The 22,426-nt window shown below is 31.9% G+C and overlaps 2 protein-coding genes across 3 annotated transcripts in view; one reads left to right on the forward strand and one right to left on the reverse strand.

The window, feature by feature from the left end:
* Nucleotides 1–5,995: 5,995 nt before the first annotated feature.
* On the reverse strand, nt 5,996–15,814 carry LOC123302609 (endothelin-converting enzyme homolog). 2 transcript variants are annotated; one of them, XM_044885625.1, is made up of 10 exons: nt 15,640–15,814; nt 14,593–14,646; nt 11,966–12,100; nt 10,559–10,669; nt 10,167–10,383; nt 9,417–9,816; nt 9,195–9,353; nt 8,083–8,936; nt 7,491–8,021; nt 5,996–7,121 (listed from the first exon to the last, which is right to left on the reverse strand). In XM_044885625.1, the coding sequence occupies exons 3-10, from the start codon at nt 11,987–11,989 to the stop codon at nt 6,979–6,981; spliced, it is 2,439 nt and encodes an 812-aa protein (XP_044741560.1). In that variant the 5' UTR covers nt 11,990–12,100; nt 14,593–14,646; nt 15,640–15,814; the 3' UTR covers nt 5,996–6,978. The 2 variants fall into 2 exon arrangements, with proteins under 2 accessions (XP_044741560.1, XP_044741561.1); XM_044885626.1 differs by lacking the exon at nt 11,966–12,100.
* Nucleotides 15,815–19,758: 3,944 nt separating this feature from the next.
* LOC123302639 (transcriptional coactivator yorkie-like) overlaps nt 19,759–22,426 on the forward strand; it is a 33,413-nt gene continuing 30,745 nt past the window's right edge. The window contains exon 1 of the mRNA XM_044885673.1: nt 19,759–20,344. Coding sequence (XP_044741608.1) covers nt 19,770–20,344 — 575 coding nt within the window. The 5' untranslated portion in view covers nt 19,759–19,769. The remainder of the gene's footprint in view (nt 20,345–22,426) is intronic.

Raw genomic sequence — 22,426 nt, forward strand, 5'->3', positions numbered from 1 at the left:
AAGCTATTCCTTCAACGCTGCTTTATTCCCTTTAACGCCACAGTGGCCCAAAACCCAGATCAGTAAAACTGTTTTATTCAGTACTAGGCAATTTAGTTCCCCGAAGAAGAAGACTATCCTGGATTGGAATCTTGACGCCTCAAGGACACGGAGCTTCCCCTTTAATGCCACAGTGGCCGAGATCAGTATAACTGTGTTATTCAGTACTAGGCGATTTAGTTCCTCGAAGCACTCATATATTATCCTGGATAAAGAATCTTGACGCCTCAAGGACCCGAAGTACGACCTGACTATCTTTGTTTTACTAAAAATTATCCTTATTCAAGGCAAAATGAAAGTTCGGGCTTCAATCTTGTATTCCATTTTTTTTCGGAGAAGGATAATAATTCATACGGATATTGACTCCTGTGATGTTGCACCAGGACGTCATTACCCATTTTTCGCTATCAGTTAAGTCGTGATAGCGCAATTTTGACTGTATTTAGATTTAATATCAATTGTAAATAATTAAGGATTGCTCAAGATGCTCTTTTAAAGGGTGGGAAAATTCTAAGGATCTCTCTTAATATTGTGAATTCCTAATATCTAGAGTCGAATGGTCTGCCTTGGCTTCTTTGTATGAAAACTTTGCTTTTTGTAGCGAATTCGGACAAGGTTTCTTCGCGAGACTTTGGAAGAGGCTTCACTACTTTCCAAAAACCCTTGGAAATAAAGCATTTATTGAAATATTAATCCAAAAATTCACAGGAAAAACTACTTCCAAATTTTTGATACCAAGTAGATTTTTTTCTTGTATTCAATCCACCAGATTTTTTCATCTGTAGAGTATCTTGAAGTACAGAGTGAGTTAACCAACACACCCTGTAACGATAAAAATGTAAATAGGTGAATAGATTTAAAAAGAAAATTATTTTATCCCAATTTAATTTCGAAAAAGTATTTTGTAGAAAAAACGTTTCTTTTTTTCGAGTTTTCTAGAATGTAAATAAAGTCAATTGTGTATTAATTTATACAAAATATTGGTACCCGGTTAAAATGAATGAATTATGAAAACATTTAAAATTTCCTCCCTGCATTCTTGAAAATCTTAATTTTTCAAACGATATATTTTCAAAGTATTTTCTCTTGTGTTTTCCTGCGAGCGCTACTAGCATCTGTGATAAAAAAAAGATCTGTGTAATACTAAAAAAAAATTGACTTACTTAAAAAAAAAATTAGAAAAATATATCATTTGAAAAATTTTCCCAAATAGAAAAATCTAAAAAAAATGAAAATTTATATAAAAAGTATCATATGTTGGAATTTCTAAATATTTAAAAGTGAAAATGATAAAAAAAAAAACATAATTTTTGTTGAATTTTGAAGAAAATTCCATTCAAAATTTTACACAACATTTTTGTATGAGAAAATTTTTTTTCGCATGGGATAAAAATATACTTCTTTGTAAAGTTTAAAACAAACGATCAAAATTTTCTAATTTTACTTTTCTTTTTTTCTTCCCTCCTTAAAAATCAGGTAAGAAGGGGGCAAACGTTGCCCTTGCAAATTTTAACAAAGTTGTGCACTTCGACTGTGGCGTTCTGCCCTACGATATATGTTTAAGTAGTTAGCATAAGTTTCGGTAGTTAGCATCGCCGATCCCAAACACTTATAGCTATAGATTCTCAGTGCCCACAAGGATATGTCTTGCGGTAAATACTTACAGGATCCCATCGAAGTCAGAGGAGAGTTTTCTGAGACATAATGGTCAAACGTTTGTGATTAGTAGGAAAAATAGGATCTAATAGAAATGATTGAATTCTTAATTGTACACTTTTCATTGAAATTTCTTCGAAATCCCAAACGATTAAGCTTTGCTTGACGCAATCACTTTCAAATTAGAAAGATCATCGAACGTCTTGTCCTGTCAAAAGGGTTTGATTGCTTTATTCTCCTGCAAGCCAATGATATACCGAAATCACCTAATCATGGTACAATTAGACTAGGTGTGTTCTTGCGCAGATTCACTGTCTCAATTTTGATTGATCTCTCTTGGCATTCTCTTGCGTTCTTCTCACAGGCTTCCGCCATATTGGTTAGAGTTGTTTATTTACATCTCTCAGTTCGCATTTCTCTTTTCCTAATTGGTTAGATTTTCCCAGCATTGCTTCGGCTGGTGAGATGCGCGAACTACATACCTTGTCTAACTATGGACCCGATGTTATTTAAAAATTCCAGGTTATTCAGTTCTATTATTTCTCACTGTTTCTATTCACCGAGTTTGCTACTCCGACAATAGAGATGTCAATTTGTTTTGAGAAAAATTTGATACCCAGGTCTAAAACTATTTTTTATTTTCAACTAAGAAACCGTACTAATAGAATATTTAAAAATTTTTTGACTTGGTCTAAATTTTAATTAAATTTTAATTCAAGGTAAGACTTATTGTGGTTTTTTTTGTATTTCAATTTTTGGCCTGGACTTAAAAGATCTCCGAACGGAGCCCCTCATTGATATAACTACGTATGTTTTTAATTACATAGGATACCTTGAACCTTAAAATTAATTATCTTTATATTTATGAGAAAATTAAGTTAAATTGATGGCTTTGGCGAAATATCTTATTTGGCATTTTAAAATTCATGCAATTGACGAATCAATGGCGGATTAAGCATTAGCTAGGGGCTCCGGGGAAAAGAAAAATCAAAATGTGCCGACTGTGGACCCCCACCATTGTATTGGTTGTAGGAACCGTAATGGGTTAATCCGTCCTCCGGCCCTGTCGAAGATAAACATCAATACACTACAATCTTAATAATATAAAGTTTAACGTAAAGAAGAAACTTTTCCTCCGTGTCTTGTGAATTACTGAAAGCCTTAACACAAATTAATCGCTTGAGAAGAAGTCAAACATTGTGGATGGAAGGGATCCATTCTTTGCACAAAATTCCTGTATTCAAAGTGGACTTATCGTAAAGACTCTTTGATTTGATAAATTACGCAACATCTTGCTATTAGAGGAATGCCTCTATTTTGCCACTGAACACTTGCCCAAGGCCTCGTGATCGATCGGGGGAATCGATCAGCTGCCGTTCCATTCTTGGCATTAAGTACACAGTTTAATACAGATATAATTGATTTGCAATGCGATTTTAGAAGTATCTACCCCCAAACTAAAGTCTAAAAATCATATTTCGCCGAAGAAAAATAAAAGACCAGTCGTCATAGGTAAGTTCGAAAGCCGAAGAGTCGAGTTGAGACAAGTGAATGATTTTAGTCAAAAAGGCATCAAATGCACCCCTATTGAATACAAATGAAAAAGTGTTGTGATGTAGCTCTGAGGTTAAGGCCTCACTCTTTATATAGCCCCTCTTTTTCACTGAGCACTTAAATAGGTCCCCCGATGATCTACTCTCAAATATGTGTCCAGAACGACCTTTCTGTGCCAGCAAGAGGATCCACCTGCTTTATTATTCAGCGCCAGTTAATTCTTCATTGCAATAATTTTTGGATAATATTAAAATATACTTCAGTATATTTAAAATATACTTCAACAAAATACATATTGTGATGATTGCACATGGAAGTTAAAATGGAGTGTGTAGAATCAATGGTGGTTGTATTGCGGCTTTATGCTAAAATGCTTAACACATTTTTTTATTGGATGTGATCTGTATACTGAATCAATTAGCACTTGGGTACCCTCAGGTGAGTATGTCATTTTCTATATATAAAAGTAAATTTTGATTTATATGCAAAATTCATAAATATTGACGTCAATCGTCGATTTTAATCACCACAAATCGAAGCAATCATTGTTACATCGTAAAGCAGAGTTTATATTAGTCAAGTTACTAGAGTGACTAACCTACTGAACCAATAAGGGACCATCCATGAATTTTGATAGTTTAAGAACTGCAAAAGTTTCAAGGGAAATTAAAGAAAAACATCTCAAACATTTTCATACATTTATTTTAATAAAGGATTTTCTTTTTTCAATATAATGAATTTGGTTTGATTTCTTTTTTGGATATGTATTAGGAATAATTTTTTTCATAAAACTTAAAAAATTAAAATCACATAATTAGTTTTTTATCCCATATTTAAAATAAAAAAAATTGAGACTACTTTGGAGGAAATATTCAAAAAAAATTTCCCCCAAATTTTCTTTTTGAGGGAAATTATAATTCTTACATATCAAAATATTTGATTTTTACAAAAATATTTGGTTTCAAATCATTTGAGTCTAAAATACATATCATTAGTCTGACGTCATTTAGCTCAATCACAATGAATTTTACCTATTTTTGAAGTGTTTACAGTGTCACAAATCAAGGGAGGGGGGGGGGAGATCCATCTTATCGTCAGTTTAGATCGTCCTTTTTTTTCATTCGATTTGATAGAACACAGTCGATATAAACTCGTTAGTGTAAAAGAGGGAATTGAAAAAATATCTTGTCTCCCAGAAATATTAATCTGTAACGAGCCTGGTATCGTGGGTGACTGTGAAAGGATCTTTTCTAGAAGAAGGCGGAATTAAGTCTGACTATTTTGGAAAGTTGATACAACAGTACAATGTGGAATATATTATTTGGAAACCAAGATTGTAAATTGATTTTGTGTGGAACAATTAATGTACCTTTGTGTTAAACATTAAAATGTAGCAAAGTTTTCTAATAATTCACCTAATGGTGTTTTATTGTATCGAACCTACGGGGACGGAAATTGGTGAGAATTTTTTGTGTAAAATTTTTGTTTAGAAAAAATTTGAAATATCTGAAGACAATATATTTTTCAAGGCCCTTGTCAAGTGCATGAGAATTTGTGACACTTGTACACAATTGTGACACTGTATATTTAAATCAGTTTTCAGTCATTACGTGACTTTTCAACAATTTCTTTGAAATTTGAAAATAAATAAATAAAAATTTGTACGATTAAGTCTTATAAATATTTTTTGAACAAAATCATTTGTTTGTTTTGGCTTAAAATATGAACATTTAAAAATCTACAGTCAAAATCATTTATATCGACATCGCATATAGAAAACCTCACCAAATTAGCTACTAGTGTCAATTCAATTTTTCTCTGGAAGAAAATTATCCTATAAAGATAAAATATACATATCGTACAGTCGTTATAATGGGTTTTGACTGTATTTTCACCATTTTCAACAAATTTTCAAAATACAGAATGCCCAAAAATCCTTGGATAATTTAAAAACACAATAATTTTCTACTCGAATTTATTTTAATATTGTCATTCATTTTTTTTTTCGGGTGAAATCCCAAGGAAAAAACAACTCTGTATTCAAAATTATCTTGGAACTTTTGAGATACCCTGTCTTTAACCATTTGATGGTCCCTAAAAGTTAATACAAAATGTATAAATATGAAGCAACGTAAAATTGCCGTTTACAATTCCATCCGCGCGGAATGGTGAGTGAAGGAGAAACCCTAAACACAAAACCAGTCGAATTAGCCATCGATTAATTCTCGGTCGAAATTTACGAGAGGTTAAAATATCAAATTTTATTCAGGCTGATTGATTATACATTTGGGTTCATACACCCATGAACGAGAGAGAGCTCATATGTACATACAATGTGTATAAGAAAGATATACTATTATATGTTTGTGTATTGTAAATCTTTGAAGAGTTGGGGTACCTTGCTTAGAGGCACCTTACTTACATCTTGCTTATACACATTGTATGGTACATATAAACTTTCATACTCATGGATGTACGAACCCAAATGTATAATCAAACAATTATGTTTAAAATAAGTTCCTCTATTTCCACTCCCATCCCTTTTAAACGTTTTTAGCTTTTTAGAAATAGTTAAATGTATAAATTACAGGGTGTTTGGGAAAAAATATACACAAAATTTTATATTAAAAAATTTTTTCACTTTTTTCTTCCCTGTAATTTTGTATTGAAAATTTGTTTGAAAATGAGCACCTTTTGGGTCTAATACCGTTTTTTTTTTGTTTTGTTTATGGAAGTATTCACATTTATTTAAGTAAATCATCTGGTTTTTTTTTATAGTCCCCCCTCAATACACATTTTTTTTTTTTTGATTCGGGGAAAGCACAATTATAATACCACATTTAATAAATATATATATCGTATGTCACTCTCCTCACTTATACAGGCATTATAATATACACGGTGTTCTTTAATTGACCCTGGAAAAGTCTACTATGAGATTCATCTCATCAAGACGAACAAAAAAGGTCTTTACCAAATTCCGATCTGATGCGTAGTTTCCGAAATATCTTTCATGAAAAATTTGAAGATTTTTCGAGGATAAATTAAAGAAGAACACTCTGTATTTTACAAGGTCTGTATGAATCACGAGAGGCCAACCTGTATATTAATATATAATATTTCTTTTGTTTATAATTTTTTTTTTTGTTTTTTTTTTTTTTTTTGTTTACAAGTTTTCATTTGAGCAGAGAAACAGGATACAACAGATACAGAGGGAGGGTTCAACGTTTATATAATACAGGATGATTCAAAAATACACTAACAATCTCCGAACATGAAAAAAAGTTCATATGAAAATATGGTCGAAAACTTTTCTTTCTCAAGATGAGGGTAAGTGAATTATTTCCCTATCACCCTGTTTTATGAAAATGAAAACTTTTAGATCATGTATTCACATGCATTATTTCTTTTGATGCCCAAAATTTGTCAGTATTTATTTTTATCACCCTGTATAAATTTACTACGCATGTCAGTGGACATGCGCACACAAATAAAACATATTTGATAAACTCATGATAGATATTTTTTGTTTCTTTGTTTAAATAATTTGTACTTAATCTAAAAAATTGTTTAATAAAAATGTTGCGATGATGATGCCCCTGTACTTTTCACGTATCTTCAATTTGTTTGTTAATTTTTCCAAATTGTTTCATCTGACTTTAGGCCATATATTTTGTTGTATTATGTAAATATTTATTTTTTTCCTCTGGGCATTTCCATAATTTCTTTTTACCATACTTCACATTTACTTTCTGGATTCATGTATGTGTTCGGTTTACAACCGAATTGTTCAGAGAATTCCTTGAAGTTTGACAATGAACCAATCACCCGGTATTTAGCTGGTGTATGCGAATCTTTCTCAATTAGTAAGTCTGAAAAAATCCGATAAAATTTCATTCTTAGAATTTATTTCCCTCTAAAAAATAATTAAGGTGGGAAAATTCTATGGTGCCAAATCTCCAATTCTTTACTCGAAGCTTTTTGGGATCGCTGATTACAATCCGTTATCAGAATTGACACTTTAAAAACGACAGACTTAACAATGGTGCTTAAAAATGGTCGATATAACATCATCAAGAAGTAAAAAATCTGTCCCTGGGGTTTTCGAGATTCCTCGTTATGAATCTGTTATCAGAATGGTAATTTTCAAAATTACAGATTCAATATGACCACAAGAAGTTTGTAGAGATATTAATGTAGAGACCTGTTGAAATTTGGATTAAAAATAATACAATTCTTACTTGTAGCTTCCTCGGTGACAACTGAACACCACACTTGCGCAAAAGAAACAAAAAATAATTGTCGATGTGTCAAATTTAATCCCGGTAATGGTAGCATAGTTTCCACAATTGAATTACCATTCGTTGCATTCTTTTGCAATTGTTCTGCCTCCCATTTTAAGTAAGCATGATAAGCAGCCCGTAATCCACCATTATCCGCCATATTCTCGCCCAATGTCTGGATACCATTCACATGTTTATTGTTAATCTCATATTTATCGTATTGCTTACGAAAACATGCGGTTTTCTGTTTAAATCGTTCAATTGTTGCATTCTTCCACCAACGATTTAAGTTACCTTTTGTATCGTATTCACGACCCTCGTCGTCGAAGGCGTGAGTTAATTCGTGTCCCATGATTACACCCATTGCACCTAAGTTTAAGCTCGTTGGATTGTTTATATCGAAGAATGGACGTTGTAAAATTCCAGCTGGAAAAACTATTTGATTCTTTGTTGGGGTGTAGTATGCGTTTACCGTATGTGGAGTCATTCCTAGTAAAGAAGGAAGCATTTAATTTTTGCATTAGGTCCAGAAATGCCTGATTCAACTTACCCCATTCAGATTTATTAACAGGTTGATTTAATTTTTCCAAATTTTTCTTCAAGTTAAATTGGTTAACTCGAATGTTATTAGAGAAATATTCATCTCGACGTACTGCCAAACCAGCATACTTCTCATCCAATTGTTTTGGCTTCAGAATATAATCGGGATATCCAATCATATCGGAAATACCATCAGCTTTTTCCATGGCCGCTTTTCGTGTTTCCGCGTCCATCCAATCTAAATGCTTTAAATTTTCTTTAAAAGCTTCACGTACTTCCGATATAATTTTCTCAGCCAGTGGTTTTGGTTTTGATGCGTTATTTAAGCGAACAAACATGGCCGCCACAGCAAAACCTAACACATTTGATGTTTCTTGGACACAATAACGCCAAGTTTCTTCTCCGCCATCCGAACCAATTAAAACTTTACGCAACGGTTTATAGGCATCACGAAATTCTCGTGATAAACTTGGTGTTAACGATTTGACAGTTTGCCACATCACGTAATTACTCAAAGCAATTTGTCCCTTTTTCGTTCCATTGTATTCGCGGATAATAACCGTTAAATTTTGTAAATATTCTGGTGCGTAAACCACAACGATTTCTTTCGATGTGATTTTTTTACCAACTTGTTTGAAGGCATCACTAAAATAATCGGTCCATGAAATAAATGGTGCTTTTTCATCTAAATCCGCCAACGACATGTTATGATACATTCGTTCCTCATCTCGACGCTGTTCGGCCGGGGAAAAAATTGCTGCCAGACGAGTTTCAAATTGTATGATTTCCTTAACTTGAGGTCGAATTGTTCCATTTATGTCGGTGATTGTTGGGTCTAACAATGAAGCCACTTTCACCATGTATCTAAATTAAAAACGATTTTTCTTTTGTTAAATTTTCCTGCAATTGAAACCGACTGCACCATTAACGACCCCTGTAAATGTTTCGAGCGAAATTCGTACAAAGTAGGCTTTCTTTATTTGGTTGAAATCTTGGAAGGCTTTACCAGAGTATCATCGAGGCTCGGTAGAATGGGTAGTTTTTGAAAGAATGCTTCCCCCTCCCCTAAAATGGGGGCAGTCGGTTTTTATTTTCAAAAAAAAAAAATGATAGAAAACATACTCTTCATAAGCGTCTAAAATTTTGGCATGGCCTGTAATATTTAGATAATAATCTCTGGTTGGTAGAGTTAAACCACCTTGATCAATTTGTATAATATGACGTGAAGAATTTCGATCATCTTCGCCAACTTCCCAATTAAATAATCCTCCCATATTGTATCTAAAAAAAAATTCGAAAATGTTTTAATTCGAGCTTTAAACAAAATTTAAAACATCGATTAACCTATTTTGAACTTCTTGTAAACTTTTTTGTAAATTCCATTTGGAAAGATTAAATCCAGAATGTGTTAAATTCCACCCTCCAAGTTTCGTTAGTAAATTAATCATTGGTTCAGCACCTAATTTTTCGATGACATCTTCCGAATCCATACACGATTCATAATAAATTTTTGCTTTTTTCTCAGCCTTTGATTTTAAATCTTCTTCAACTTTAGCCAAAGCATTTTTCACAATTAATTGATTATGTTGTTCTAATTTAGCAAACGTGCCCCACATCGGTTTCCCTTCTGGAATTGGATTTTCTTTGACCCAACCGTTGCATGCATATTCATAAAAATTTTCACATGGATCTACTGATTGATCCAAGCCTTTTAAAATATCAGACGAGGCATGGATGCAAGGAGCTAAAATAATGTTTATCATTAATAACTACATTTTTTTAACATACGGGAAATGATTTTTCAAATCCAACGGATCCTTGAATTTCAATATTTTGAATCATTTATCAAGAAAATGTTAAAGTAGAAATAATTAAGGATTTCGCAACAAATTGACTCCTACAATATGAAACAGTAATTTACGGACAACTTATTTTTGAATACCCGGTATTCAAAAATTTAATACCCGGTATTCAAAAATTTTTTAAACAATTATATGAGAAAAATTTCTAAGCCCATTTGTATGAAGTTAAGGTATTTTGGATTTGAAAATCGATTTAAAAAAGCGAATCGTATAAAAACAAAGAGTTGTCGACCTGTAAAACAGTACTGTTGATCAGCGCCAGTTAATTGTCCATGATTAGTTTGGTGACCTTGAATCGTTTGCTGATTGATATTTGATATTTGTATTTTATAATTATTTTTCGAACTTGTCAATAAACATGTTAGAAGCAACGTAATTACTAGCAGACAGGCCAATATTATTAATAATACTTTTTCTAAAGATGTCCGTGTCCGCCATAAAGATCCACGCTATCCAAAAATTATTACAAATCAAGTTAGCGCACAATTTCTAAGTCGAAATAAAATCATGTCGAATCAAAATTGAAAATTTTTCATTTTGAAACTTTTTACATGCATTGAAATAAGGCTGATAATATACATGCTAGCAAGTGTATTCTCAATTAATTAAATAAATTAAAGTTACCGTATGATATCGAATATGAGTAGCACTTGTTGAAATCCCTTCAGTTAATTGAACGGTCCCACAACTTAACGAATCTTCATCTTTGAAGCCTGTATGCTTGTAGCGCGTCATCTAAGAAATTCAATTAAAATTTAATAATCCTTCCTCGCTTATTTCAAATTTTTTATTCAAAAACGTTCATATTCATTCTAGGTTTATTATGATACTAGCTTTTACCCGCGTTTTATGAGCTATATTATTGTTAAGTTTCATTCAAATCCATTTAATTGTTTTTGCGTGAAAGCGTGACAAACAAACATCCTTACTTTTACATTTATATAATATATATGGATCCTAATTGATTTGCTCGGCAACGTTTATAAATTTTGAGAAAATGTTTTTTTTTTTTTTTTAATGATTGAAATTTTTATTCTCTGTAGACTTGTGGGGCTGCTCGAGAAAATTTAAAAAATTTCCCGAAAAGTCTAAAACATTCTAGGATATCGATTTTCGATACCGAATTATTTTGGGACATGCTATATATACATTTTTATACCCTGTATATATGAAATATATAACAAGGTATACTCAGTTTAGTCCCAAGTTAGTAACGCTTAAAAATATTGAGGCTACCAACAAATTTTTCGTATAGGTGTTCATAAAATCACCTAATTAATCCATTTTCGTTGGTCCGTCTGCCTGTCGACACGATAACTTAAAAACGAAAAGAAATATCAAGCTGAATATCAACATAGGTCAATTGGGTCTTGGATCTGTAAGACTCATCTTGTAAACCCTTAGAGATAGAATAAAAGTTTAAATATAAAAAATGTTCCTTATAAAAAAAACAACAACTTTTATTTGAAACATTTTTTTGTAAACATCACTGTTTGTCCATTTTCTCCAAAACTATAAAAGATAGTCAGTTGAAAATTTGCAGGTAGCTTTAAATAGTGGTCTTGTGAAACATTCTCGAAAAACGAAAAATAATTCTAGAAAATAAATTCGAAATTTTCGAAAACCAAATAAATAGCGTTGTTGGTTTTTTAAACTCACTGGTTTTTCACACTCTCAATACAGGGTATTTCAACAATTAACTCAGTCAATTGTTTATTTTCACTAGTTTTTTTTAAGTTGTAAAATCTATAAACGTTTTTCTTTTACGCGCATAGATATGATAATAAATTCTGGTGTAAGTGTATAGAAATTTTACAAATTTTCCCTCGCAAAATTAAAGTTTTCATAGAATTCTATTTCCATAGAATAGTTTAAAGTTTTTGTTAAAAGATTTTTACAAATAATAAACCTTTTTGTTATAAATGAATGAATAAATATATTTAGAACGTTTTTGAATAAAAAATAAATGAAATAAATTAAGTTCAATTACTAAGTATTGTAATCAATTAATTTATAACTAATCAAACTTACATGAATTGAGTTTAAACAATCCATTTTGATTTTGATATATAAATTTGTTTGAATTTGAATAAATTTGTGTTTGATTTTGAATTTGAATTAGATTTGTTGTTGTTTTGGTGAATAAAAAGGCCACATGTCCTGCTTCTGTTTTTACAAACAAAACATTTTGTTTGTTGATATATTAATTTGATAATATTTAATAATATGTGAATGTGAACACTAGTTTACACTAGCAAGTCTAGTCTACATTCAACAGTCAACAGTCAACACTCAACAGTAAACACTACTAACGAAATAAGTACAAACATAACATATAGTTCAGTTCAAAAAAAACGCGACAATCTACAACAAAAAAATACCTTAATTTTGAAAGTGTGTGTAGGTTAGGTTAGGTTAGAGTGGCTGTCCTGGGGTGGGACACACTTAGACCATAGGGTCCGTTGTGATACCGAAAAAGGATTGGTCCATCCCCGGTACTCCATGAACCATTTGGAGCTGTTTAAGAACAGCAGGAGATCCTTAATATCGACGGACTCCAGGTCGGAGAGGTCGTCAAAGAGAGGCTGGTTCAAGTAAGTCCATCTTCTCATGACAAGAGCTGGGCAGTGACAGAGAAGATGAGACATTGTCTCCTCCTCGTCATCACTGTGACAGCTCCTGCAGTAGTCGTGGTACACTACCAGGCTCATGTGTTCAGCATGCTTGCCGCCCAACCAGTGTCCTGTAATAGCCGCAACAACTTTGCGAACATAAGATCTTCGGAACTTTGGAAGTGACATAAGATCTTCGGAACGCCTGCGATTGTACTCAGACCATATCTTGTATTACAACAAGTACGTTCCTCCCCGGAATTACGCACGGGTCGTGCTAAAAGAGTCCGTCGTATAAGTCCATTAAAAACAAACCATATAAGTCCATTAAAAGTAAAATTCAGTTTTTTTGAATTTATTTTGAGGTTAGTTTACTATAATTGCATTTGTTCAACATTCAAATTTAACAGTGATTAAAAAGTGATCTAAAAATATGAGTCAAGTCCATATTAAACCCTGTGATTTAAATACCTAGACTTACTACGAGTCCCACTGTTAAACAATTATCGAATTTTTTTTGGTCATTTTATCTAACTACACCAAAAAACAACTTTCAATGCACGTTTTCTGACATTTGTCCGGAAATTTGGTATAAATCCTCCACTATGCGATGCTTTTAAAAGTGATTTTAATTGTATAGAAAAATTCTTACACACACACAATCGAAAAATACGATTCCTTTGTAGATTAGCGCATTTTTTTTGAACGATACTATACAAACATACGTATATAAACTATCATCTATTCTAATGTAATGGGACTAATGTATGTTTGATATTATTGTTATAAAGTTTAAAAATAAACACATGTTCTGGCACTAAAATACCGCACTCATCAAATAATTAGTCGAAGAGCTCATGTATCAAAAAAATACCACCATACATTCGGGGTTTTCATTGAATCGATTCTCCCTCGAAAGATTTTAGACCAGTCGTTAAAGTTAAACCAGTCGAAAGTTGATAATTTTAGACCAGTCGTTTCTAAATGAAACTTCGATTGTCAAGTGTCAATGGTCGATTTGGAAGCCCGATTATTTTCCAATCTAAAATGTGTTTCTGAGAAAAAATGAAAGCTAATTGTCAGACGACAAGCGTCGAGTATAGGTCCCAATTATTCTCCAGAAAAATGAGTGTTTCTCGTCACTAATTTCATGGCACTTTGAGGCTTCTTAGTAGATTCAAGTGATCATTTTAATACCAAAAAAGTAGCCTCAATTTATAATAGGGAATAATCCTGATGTCGAATTGGTCATATCACCCATAAAAATGTAAAACTAGACTTAATACCATGAGAAAATTTGAAAGTGAAATTAAAATTGATTAAAAAACGAAGAAGTTATAAGCAATCAAAGATTGCATTCAAAGATTTCCCATCTCCTTTTAGCAAAGCAAAGTTTTATATATATTCTCTATGGTGATACCCACGTATGACGTCACTAGTGGGTATCTTTCTCTTTGTTTAATTATAAACTTTAAACGTTCATTAAATATTTTTAAAATTACGTTCAGTTAGAACTCCGAACTCCTATCGATTTAGTCCGATACCCTATTCGATACGATAACTTTTACCGGATTTTTTTTGTTCTAGAAATTAATTTTGATATCACAAAGACGTAATTTTTGATAGAACTTCCAAGTCAAAGTTTGGGTGACGTTCTAAGCTTTCAAGTAAGAAAGTTTTGAAGAGAGATTATAAAGAATAAATATTTGAAAAATTTCAACAGCTTAGTTGTTTGAAACTGATTTTCGGCATAATAGCTCTTAGACTATGTATCAGTAGTTTTGATTTTAACGAATTCTATGATCCAAGCGGTGCTGGATTTATATTTTAAAAATTTTCTCAGGGTTTTATATTTTGCGCGTATCTATATTTACGTTTTAATGTAAATAATGCGTTATTTATTAAAAGACCGAAATACTCGTAAATCAAATTTCTCTTCGTGAGTATACATCGAATGAAAATTTAATAATTTTAAAAATTCACTCGAGTTTTGAGTTTTAAGTCGAGAAAAAACTAATTTTTTAATGAATTTTTAGATATATTTACCTTAACAATCATTTCCTGACGACACGGTGCTTTGAAGAAACTTATTTTTGAACTCTGAAAAACAAAATTTTTCGAGATTTTACAAAATTTCAAAAAAAAAATCGAAAATCGAAAAAAATGCGCTTTGAATGCTTTGAATTAAAAATGGTTCTGTACAATTTTTCGTTAAAATTAATGGTTAAGGTAGTACGAACACCAAGGCAATTTAAGATATAGGGTTGAAATTATTTTTATCTTATTTTCAACTTTGATGATGAATTTTGTTATAACTTCATGGATGTAGATGACAAATAAGAATAAAATTTTTCGATATCTGTCTTGGATTTCGAAATATCGAAAGCTTTAACAGTTAAACAAAATTTTCGATATTTTGAAAACTACGCCAGATATCGAAAAATTGTATTCTTACTTTTAGTCTTATATCGTCAAGTTATAACATAATTCACCATCAAAATTGAAAATATATATTTTTTTAAATTTGTGTCCCCACTACCGTGCTCATACATCCTTAATTAGTCGGGCACAACAGGTTTTTATTTGTTTTCAATAATTTATTAAGGTTCTAACTTTAATTTAAATAGTTTTTTTTAATTTTCACCGACTAGTTTAGGAGAAATCTATATGAAAACAAATAATCCATTTACCGTTAAATATACCTACTTTCCAAAGTCATTATTTAATTAATCAGGCAACCCCCACCCCCTTATCTCGTAAATTTTCAGAACTGATTTAGACTTAGTCCAACTTCATATAAAATTGCCTTAGTGGTCGTACATCCTTAAAAATTGTCAACCCCCAAACCCTGTCACAATAGCCCAGTTTGACCTGTAGTTAAGGTCTAAGAAAAGTTTTGCATAAAAGTTTTGAAAATGGAAAATTTCAAGAGTAAAATACAACACGATTTTTGCTTGTACACTCGGTAAATGCTTTGTTGATTTTTTTTTTTTTAAGAATTAATTTTAATGAAGCGCACTCCACAGGCTGGGACAATTTTATTGCTCAAATTGATAAAAGATGGTCAATTATCAGATATCTGAATCCACTCACTTGCTTTTAACTGCGTTTAATTTGATTAACAACAAATTTTCACTTGACCATATGATGAACTAACGGAACTGTCCACAAGTTCTTATTTATCAAACTGTTGAATGTATATTTCCAGAATAAAATACGGGAAGACTTCTTCCAATTTCAAATATCAGATGGATTCAAAATCGGTGCAAAAATATTTTGTGTAATATTTTGTTTTAAAAATATATTGTTTTTAAAATCACTTGCTAATTTGACAGTATTTTGATCATTTATAGTCGCACACAATCTTTTATAGTTTTTGATATCGTTCGCGTAGCGAAACGCTTGCGTCGAAATATTGATTTTATTTTATGCAAATATCGTACCAGGATATTTTTTTTGTGCGATGTGTAGTATTTCAAGGGTTTCTAGTTTCTAACTCGATTCGGAAAATTTATCCAAAAGACATTTAACCAGAATGGAAGCTATCAACAATAATGCCCCTTTTTTGGAAATCGACTTTTTTCGGGTTAGGGCGGCCTTATTTGACCCCGCACACTGGAGTATTTATACCAAAATGAAGGGATTTTTATGCTCAAAATTGATTCGAAAGAAAAAGAAGAAATTTGAAATTATAACGATTCTAGTTTCATAATTTGGCAACGGAACCCTAAAAAATCGAGTACGAACGCCACACAACTTTGGTATACTCAAATGAGAAAAATCATTTTATACTTAAAGTTTTTAGCATTTTTGAGATCAATTAAAAATATATTTAGGAAACATTGAACAATTTTAAAATAAATTTTTTTATAATTTAGCTTTTCGTTAAAAAGCCTAAGCAAACATAATGCGTCACTTACGACATCTGTTAGTGAATTATACAAGTCATTAAAAATAGGTTTGAAAACCGACTGTACTTATAGCAACATACATCTTATGGTTGCGCAATAGTAAGAAATACGAGTAAAATATATGTATGTAAGGAATCCGGGTGATTTACGAAGAGTAAAAACAAGGCAGAAAAGACAAATTTTTATAAGGAGGGTCGTATAAAAGGAGGTGTCAAGAGGATCTACGAAGATCAAAAATAAAACACGGCGCCGACTGATTGTCACATCGTCGAAAGGCCGCTGATTACAAGTGTCGTCAAGTCATTAAAGTAACTCTAAGTGCACTGTTTATGCAATGATAATAAAATCATCAAAATATCTTTGAAATTGTTATGGAAATTTGAGCAAATCTCCGGAAATTATTCTTCGAAAACCGGAGAGTTGACAGTATTAGCCACGGCTTTATTCAAAATTAGGAAAAAGACTGATTTCAAAAACTTTTTCATATCCCTAGTTAGTTCGGTTTCCAAGACCTCACTATCTTTTATGCAATTACTGAATTAGAAAATATATTTAAAATTTTTAAACATGGATACCCTGCTAGTTCAATTTCTAACTAATAGGTAGAGTTACTTATCTTTTGATCAAAATAATTGATAATTAGTTCTAGTTGTTAATCTTTAACCGTAGTTAATTTATGAATATTAAAACATGATGGTTGGAACAAGTAAATCTTAATAATTATGTTTTTATTTAAGATGAATCATAAAATATATTTTTAAAATCGATTTCTAAACCCTCGTCTCAAATAAAACAAAAAATAAAATAGCCAAGATCTGAACCATTATTGAAAATCAGGTGAATTTCTTATATGCAACAGGTGCATTTGTAAGTGGCGCCATTTAGAAGTTTATCATTCATAGCTAATGTAATAGAGTTCTAAAAGATATTTAAAAAAAACAACTTAATTTTAGAAACAGTTCGAATTAGATCGAAAATCATTTTTAAACGATAAAATTTTTTTCGAAGTTTGTTATTTTCCGATGAGAAGTTTGATGGTATGAATGAAATATTGAATTTAGAATTTTAAATATAACTCTAGTTTATATTTAGAATAACTCTATGATGGCACCAGATCGTCATAAAGCCGGAAGGCAATAAGGCTGCCAAGCAGCCGAGTAATAAGCAAGCGACCATGTAGCTTAAATAGAGGTACGGCATGAGGTGATACAGTCCGTCTATCTTGAGACTATAAACCATCTCTTTACCCCACTTCACTCTATAATCTGTTATTCTCACACAACACAAGTAAACGTCTTAAACAGGGAGTGTGCGATACATACATGAACATTTGAAATGATCCGAAATTATTAAAAAATCAAATATTTGTTTATCTGAAAAATTCAAAGTTTGAAGATTTTTTCTGACTGTAACAATACTTTTTCTCAATTAAAAAATTATTAATTTTAGTTATAAACTGGCTGATACCCACCCATTTTGCTGGACAGCTCCAAATATATTGGTCCGACGAAACAAATCTAAAAATCTTCCTATTATCATATTGTCATAACCTTAGAAAATATACTAACTGGCTTTGGCAACAGAGTGAGAACCACATCTCAAAGAAGATTGGGAAGAATAATAAATGAGAGAGCGTGATTATTATCCGTCAATACGAGTATGCGCATTGAATATCATACTCTGGAACTGTGTTTCTCTGGCAGTTATTTGAATATTGTATTCTTGTCTTTGTTAATCTTCTCAGCGAATCAAAAATGTACATACTTGATACACATTGGGCCTATATAATGATAGATAATCTAAGGTCTTAACATGTAGCTTAAAATGATGTTGCAAGGAAGAAGAAATATTGGGTGGGCTGATAAGTTCGTATGTTGACACGTAGATGGCGCTACTAGTATTAAATCCATCTTATTTTTAGTTAATTCTAACCTAGAAAAGACATGTGTGTATATTTGACAGCTGCCGTACTATTAGTTTAGTTTATGAGATACATCATTTTGAGTGAAGCAACTTGCTGTTTCATCAAAATTGCATGAATTGGGCTTTGAATTGCTTCCGCATCAACCGTATTCTCCCAGCGTCTTGTTCCTATTCTCAGACTTCAAGAGAATGCTCGATGGAAAGAGATTTAGCGCCGATGAATAGATAATTGCCGAAACTGGAGCTTATTTTGAGGTCAGACAAATCGTACTATGAAAATAGTATTGAAAAATAGTATGGTCGTTTATAATCGCTCTATCGCCCTCGAAGGCAACTTTTTGAACATTTAAATCGAATTTTACCAAAAAAATTTGTATTACTATGTTAGGTTACGAAAAATGTTGTCTCTCTGTCTTACTCGTATCTTAGGTTGTCAGTGTCTTACTTGTATTTTAAGTTAGGAGTCCGAGGGACTTCTGTAAGCCACATTTGCCTATGCCTGCTCTAGACGATACAGAACTCTTGATTGATTGATGTTAGATAATGAACTTTTCAGCCCAACTATTACTATAAATATTTTAAGAGAAATGAAATAGTATGAATTTCAAGATAGTATGAATTTCATTGACACCGTTAGTATTAATAAATTTGAGTAAATGTTTGAATAAGTCCGTCTGTCCTCCTTTTTAGTGTTTGCGTGTCTTTGCGAGGCCAGAGTCCTCTACAGTGCATTACACTTATCAATATCATTTGTTAATATACACAGAAGCAAAAGCAATGTGTTGTTTTAAGTCTGTCGTGTCTAAATTATGTATCTATGTTTATAATATTATTTGTATCATAGAACAAAGCACCCACTATACATCACACAAACAAGTGGAACAAAGATCACAACAATTATATTTCAAAAGCCGATTATTAACGATCAGATCCGATTGTAGATATACATACATACTCTTTGATACATACACAACATTGCCTGAAACACACTCTCTGAAAAAAAAATATTAGAATAAATGAAATTTTATATACTTAGTAGTCAGTTTTGTGCGGGTTTGATAGGGTGTAAGAGACGTGTGGATACCTTTTTTTTTTTTTTTTTTTTTTTTTTATTGTACACTTTTTTTTTTTGTTTTTCTCGGGGTATTTTGGGTACATAAAACTTTTGTGGTGATGTGTGGATAAAAAAAATAAATAAAAAGTTCAATCAAAATGGTAATTAAAACGAAATAAAAATTTCTCTTAAAACAAAAAATATATAAATTTTTTTTTGATGTGTTTCTTAAAACTAAACAATCCTTTAATTTAAGTTTGAAGTTTTTTAAAAGTTTTAAAAGTAATTCGTGTGAAATAAGTTTTATAAAAGTTGTTTTTTTTTTTTTATAAACAATGGCTTTAAATAATAGCAATAATACAAGTAATAATAATCCTGATGAATTAAAATCTGGTAAATTAGTTGTACGAGTTGATCAGGACAGTGATTCTGATTTACAAGCATTGTTTGACACTGTACTAAAGCCAGATTCAAAGCGACCATTACAAGTGCCGTTGCGTATGAGAAAATTACCAAATTCATTTTTTAATCCACCATCGACGGGTTCGAAATCACCATCGATATCACATTCACGTGAGAACAGTGCGGATTCAGCATTTGGTTCGGCTGGAGGTGGTACATCGAATGTTTCGACAACGACAGGGGGTTCCGTTGTTGGTTCACAACAGAATTCAGGTGTACAAGGGTGTACGTTACAGGTAACACATGCGAGAGCACATAGTTCACCTGCATCACTGCAACAGACGTATGCGGTCGGACAAAATGCTGGACAACCACCGCAAGTAAATAGCGCACATCATATGAAACAAAGATCGTATGATGTTGTCAGTTCGGTACAGGAAGAACAAGGACCTTTACCACCTGGATGGGAACAAGCACGAACTCCTGAAGGACAAGTTTATTACCTCAAGTATGTATTTTTTTTACTTTTTTTATTTAAGTATTTTAAAAGGGTACGGCATGCTAAATTTATGTTTTTCGTGTACATAATACTTGTGAGAGGAGTAAATTCAAAACCTGGGAAGTAAGCCTTTCACTAGGTTTTATCGACCCCTGAATGAACTTGTCTTCTGAATCACTTATTCTCTGTGTTTAATGTAGACTCTCCTTCTTTATGAATGAAAAAAACTCCAGGAGAGGAAAAACCTTGCATATAATCTTGACGGGTAGAAGCCTAATTAATTTTTCATTCCTAATCCTCTATCTCCTAAACCTCTCGCTTTCTTTATGAATGAAAAACGCTCCAGAAAAGAAAAAAACCTGCATATTCCTCAGCCTCTTTCATTCTTGTCCATGTCAAATTATTTTCCGGTAACTCTGAGGTCATTTTCGAGCCTTATACCCCCCTCTTTATTTACTTTGAGCTACCACGAACGAATTAAAGCCCAGGCATCTCATTCTGATTTTGCAAAGACATTTTGCTGGAATGTGAAAGTATCTTAGTTGCATCCTTAACCTTTTTTTAGTGATTATTCTTTTTCAACCCTTACTTAACTCGCCTTTGTTGAGATTTTTACCAAAATCTGATCCACCTGGATTAGTCCGAAAAATGCAAGATCTAGTGAAATCGTAGACCTACACATTAAGCAGAAAGTCGACTCTGAAGACCTGATTCTTTATCGACATCTTTTTAAAAGTAATTAAATTGGATTAGTCCAGAAATTTGGAATCTAGTGATAGACCTTTATTTAGGAGAAAGTCGACTCTTAAGACCTGCTTTTTTATCGAAATCTCTTTAAATGTGATTAGTTGGATTAGTCCGAAAATGTAAGATCTAGTGAAATCGTAGACCTACACATGAAGCAGAAAGTCAACTGTGAAGACCTGATTCTTTATCGACATCTTTTTAAAAGTAATTAAATTGGATTAGTCCAGAAATTTGGGATCTAGTGATAGACCTTTATTTAGGAGAAAGTCGACTCTAAAGACCTGCTTCTTTATCGATATCTCTTTAAATGTGATTCAAGTTGGATTAGCCCGAAAATGTGAGTTCTGGTGAAATCGTAGACCTTCTTTAATAAAATGACTAAGCAACTGTCATTCCCGAGGTCCCAAAAAGGTCTAAAGTGTTAGACAGGAAGTTGATTGATAAACATTTATTAAAAAAAACTATTACAATCACTTTTTCTTATTATTTTGAAAGGATGAATCTATTTATGATTTTACAGAGTGTTCAAAAACATGGTGCAAAAAAAATTGAAAGGTTGATTGAACTCAAATAAATAATAAGTACTTTATGATAAAGTTGTTTGAGCGAATATTCTTAAAAAACTATTTGTTTCGTGAATTAAATCTTTCGAAAATGAGATATTTGCGATTTAAGTGTCGAATTTATCGATCTACAATTGTTCGATATGTGGTTATACACAAAATATCAAAAGAAATCCCAATTTTGACGTTGAGATAATAAAATTGTGAAACCGATTATAACTACTTTGAAGGGATCTCCAATTATCGTCGTTATATTCGATATTAGGACCTAATTTGGGTAATTTTTTTTACCAACAAGTGAAAACAAACAGTTGACTGAGTAAATTATTGAAATACTATGTATAGACAGTGCTGATTACGGAGCAGTTTGTTTGTTCACGTCACGTAAGTAAAAAGAGATAGCCACTCATATATACATGTCACATACACATTTCTGATATTCCCGTATAATACATACTATACAATATTCGGGCCCTCACGGGTAAACAGTGATGTTTTCGAAAAAATGTTTCAAGCAAAAGTTGTTTATTTTTTTATAAAGAACATTTTTTACATTTAAACTTTTGTTCTATCTCTAACGGTTTACAAGATGGATCTTACGGACCCAAGATCCGATTGACTTATTAGTTGCTCACTTTTTACTACCTGAGCACGCTGTAAAATTTCAACTTGATATCTTTTTTCGTTTTTGAGTTATCGTGATGACAAACGAACAGACAGACGGACAACCATAAATGGACCAATTAGGTCATTTTATGAAAACCTTTATCAAAATTTGTTC

Source organism: Chrysoperla carnea, chromosome X (assembly GCF_905475395.1).
Source record: "Chrysoperla carnea chromosome X, inChrCarn1.1, whole genome shotgun sequence".
Taxonomy (NCBI): Eukaryota; Metazoa; Arthropoda; class Insecta; order Neuroptera; family Chrysopidae; genus Chrysoperla; species Chrysoperla carnea.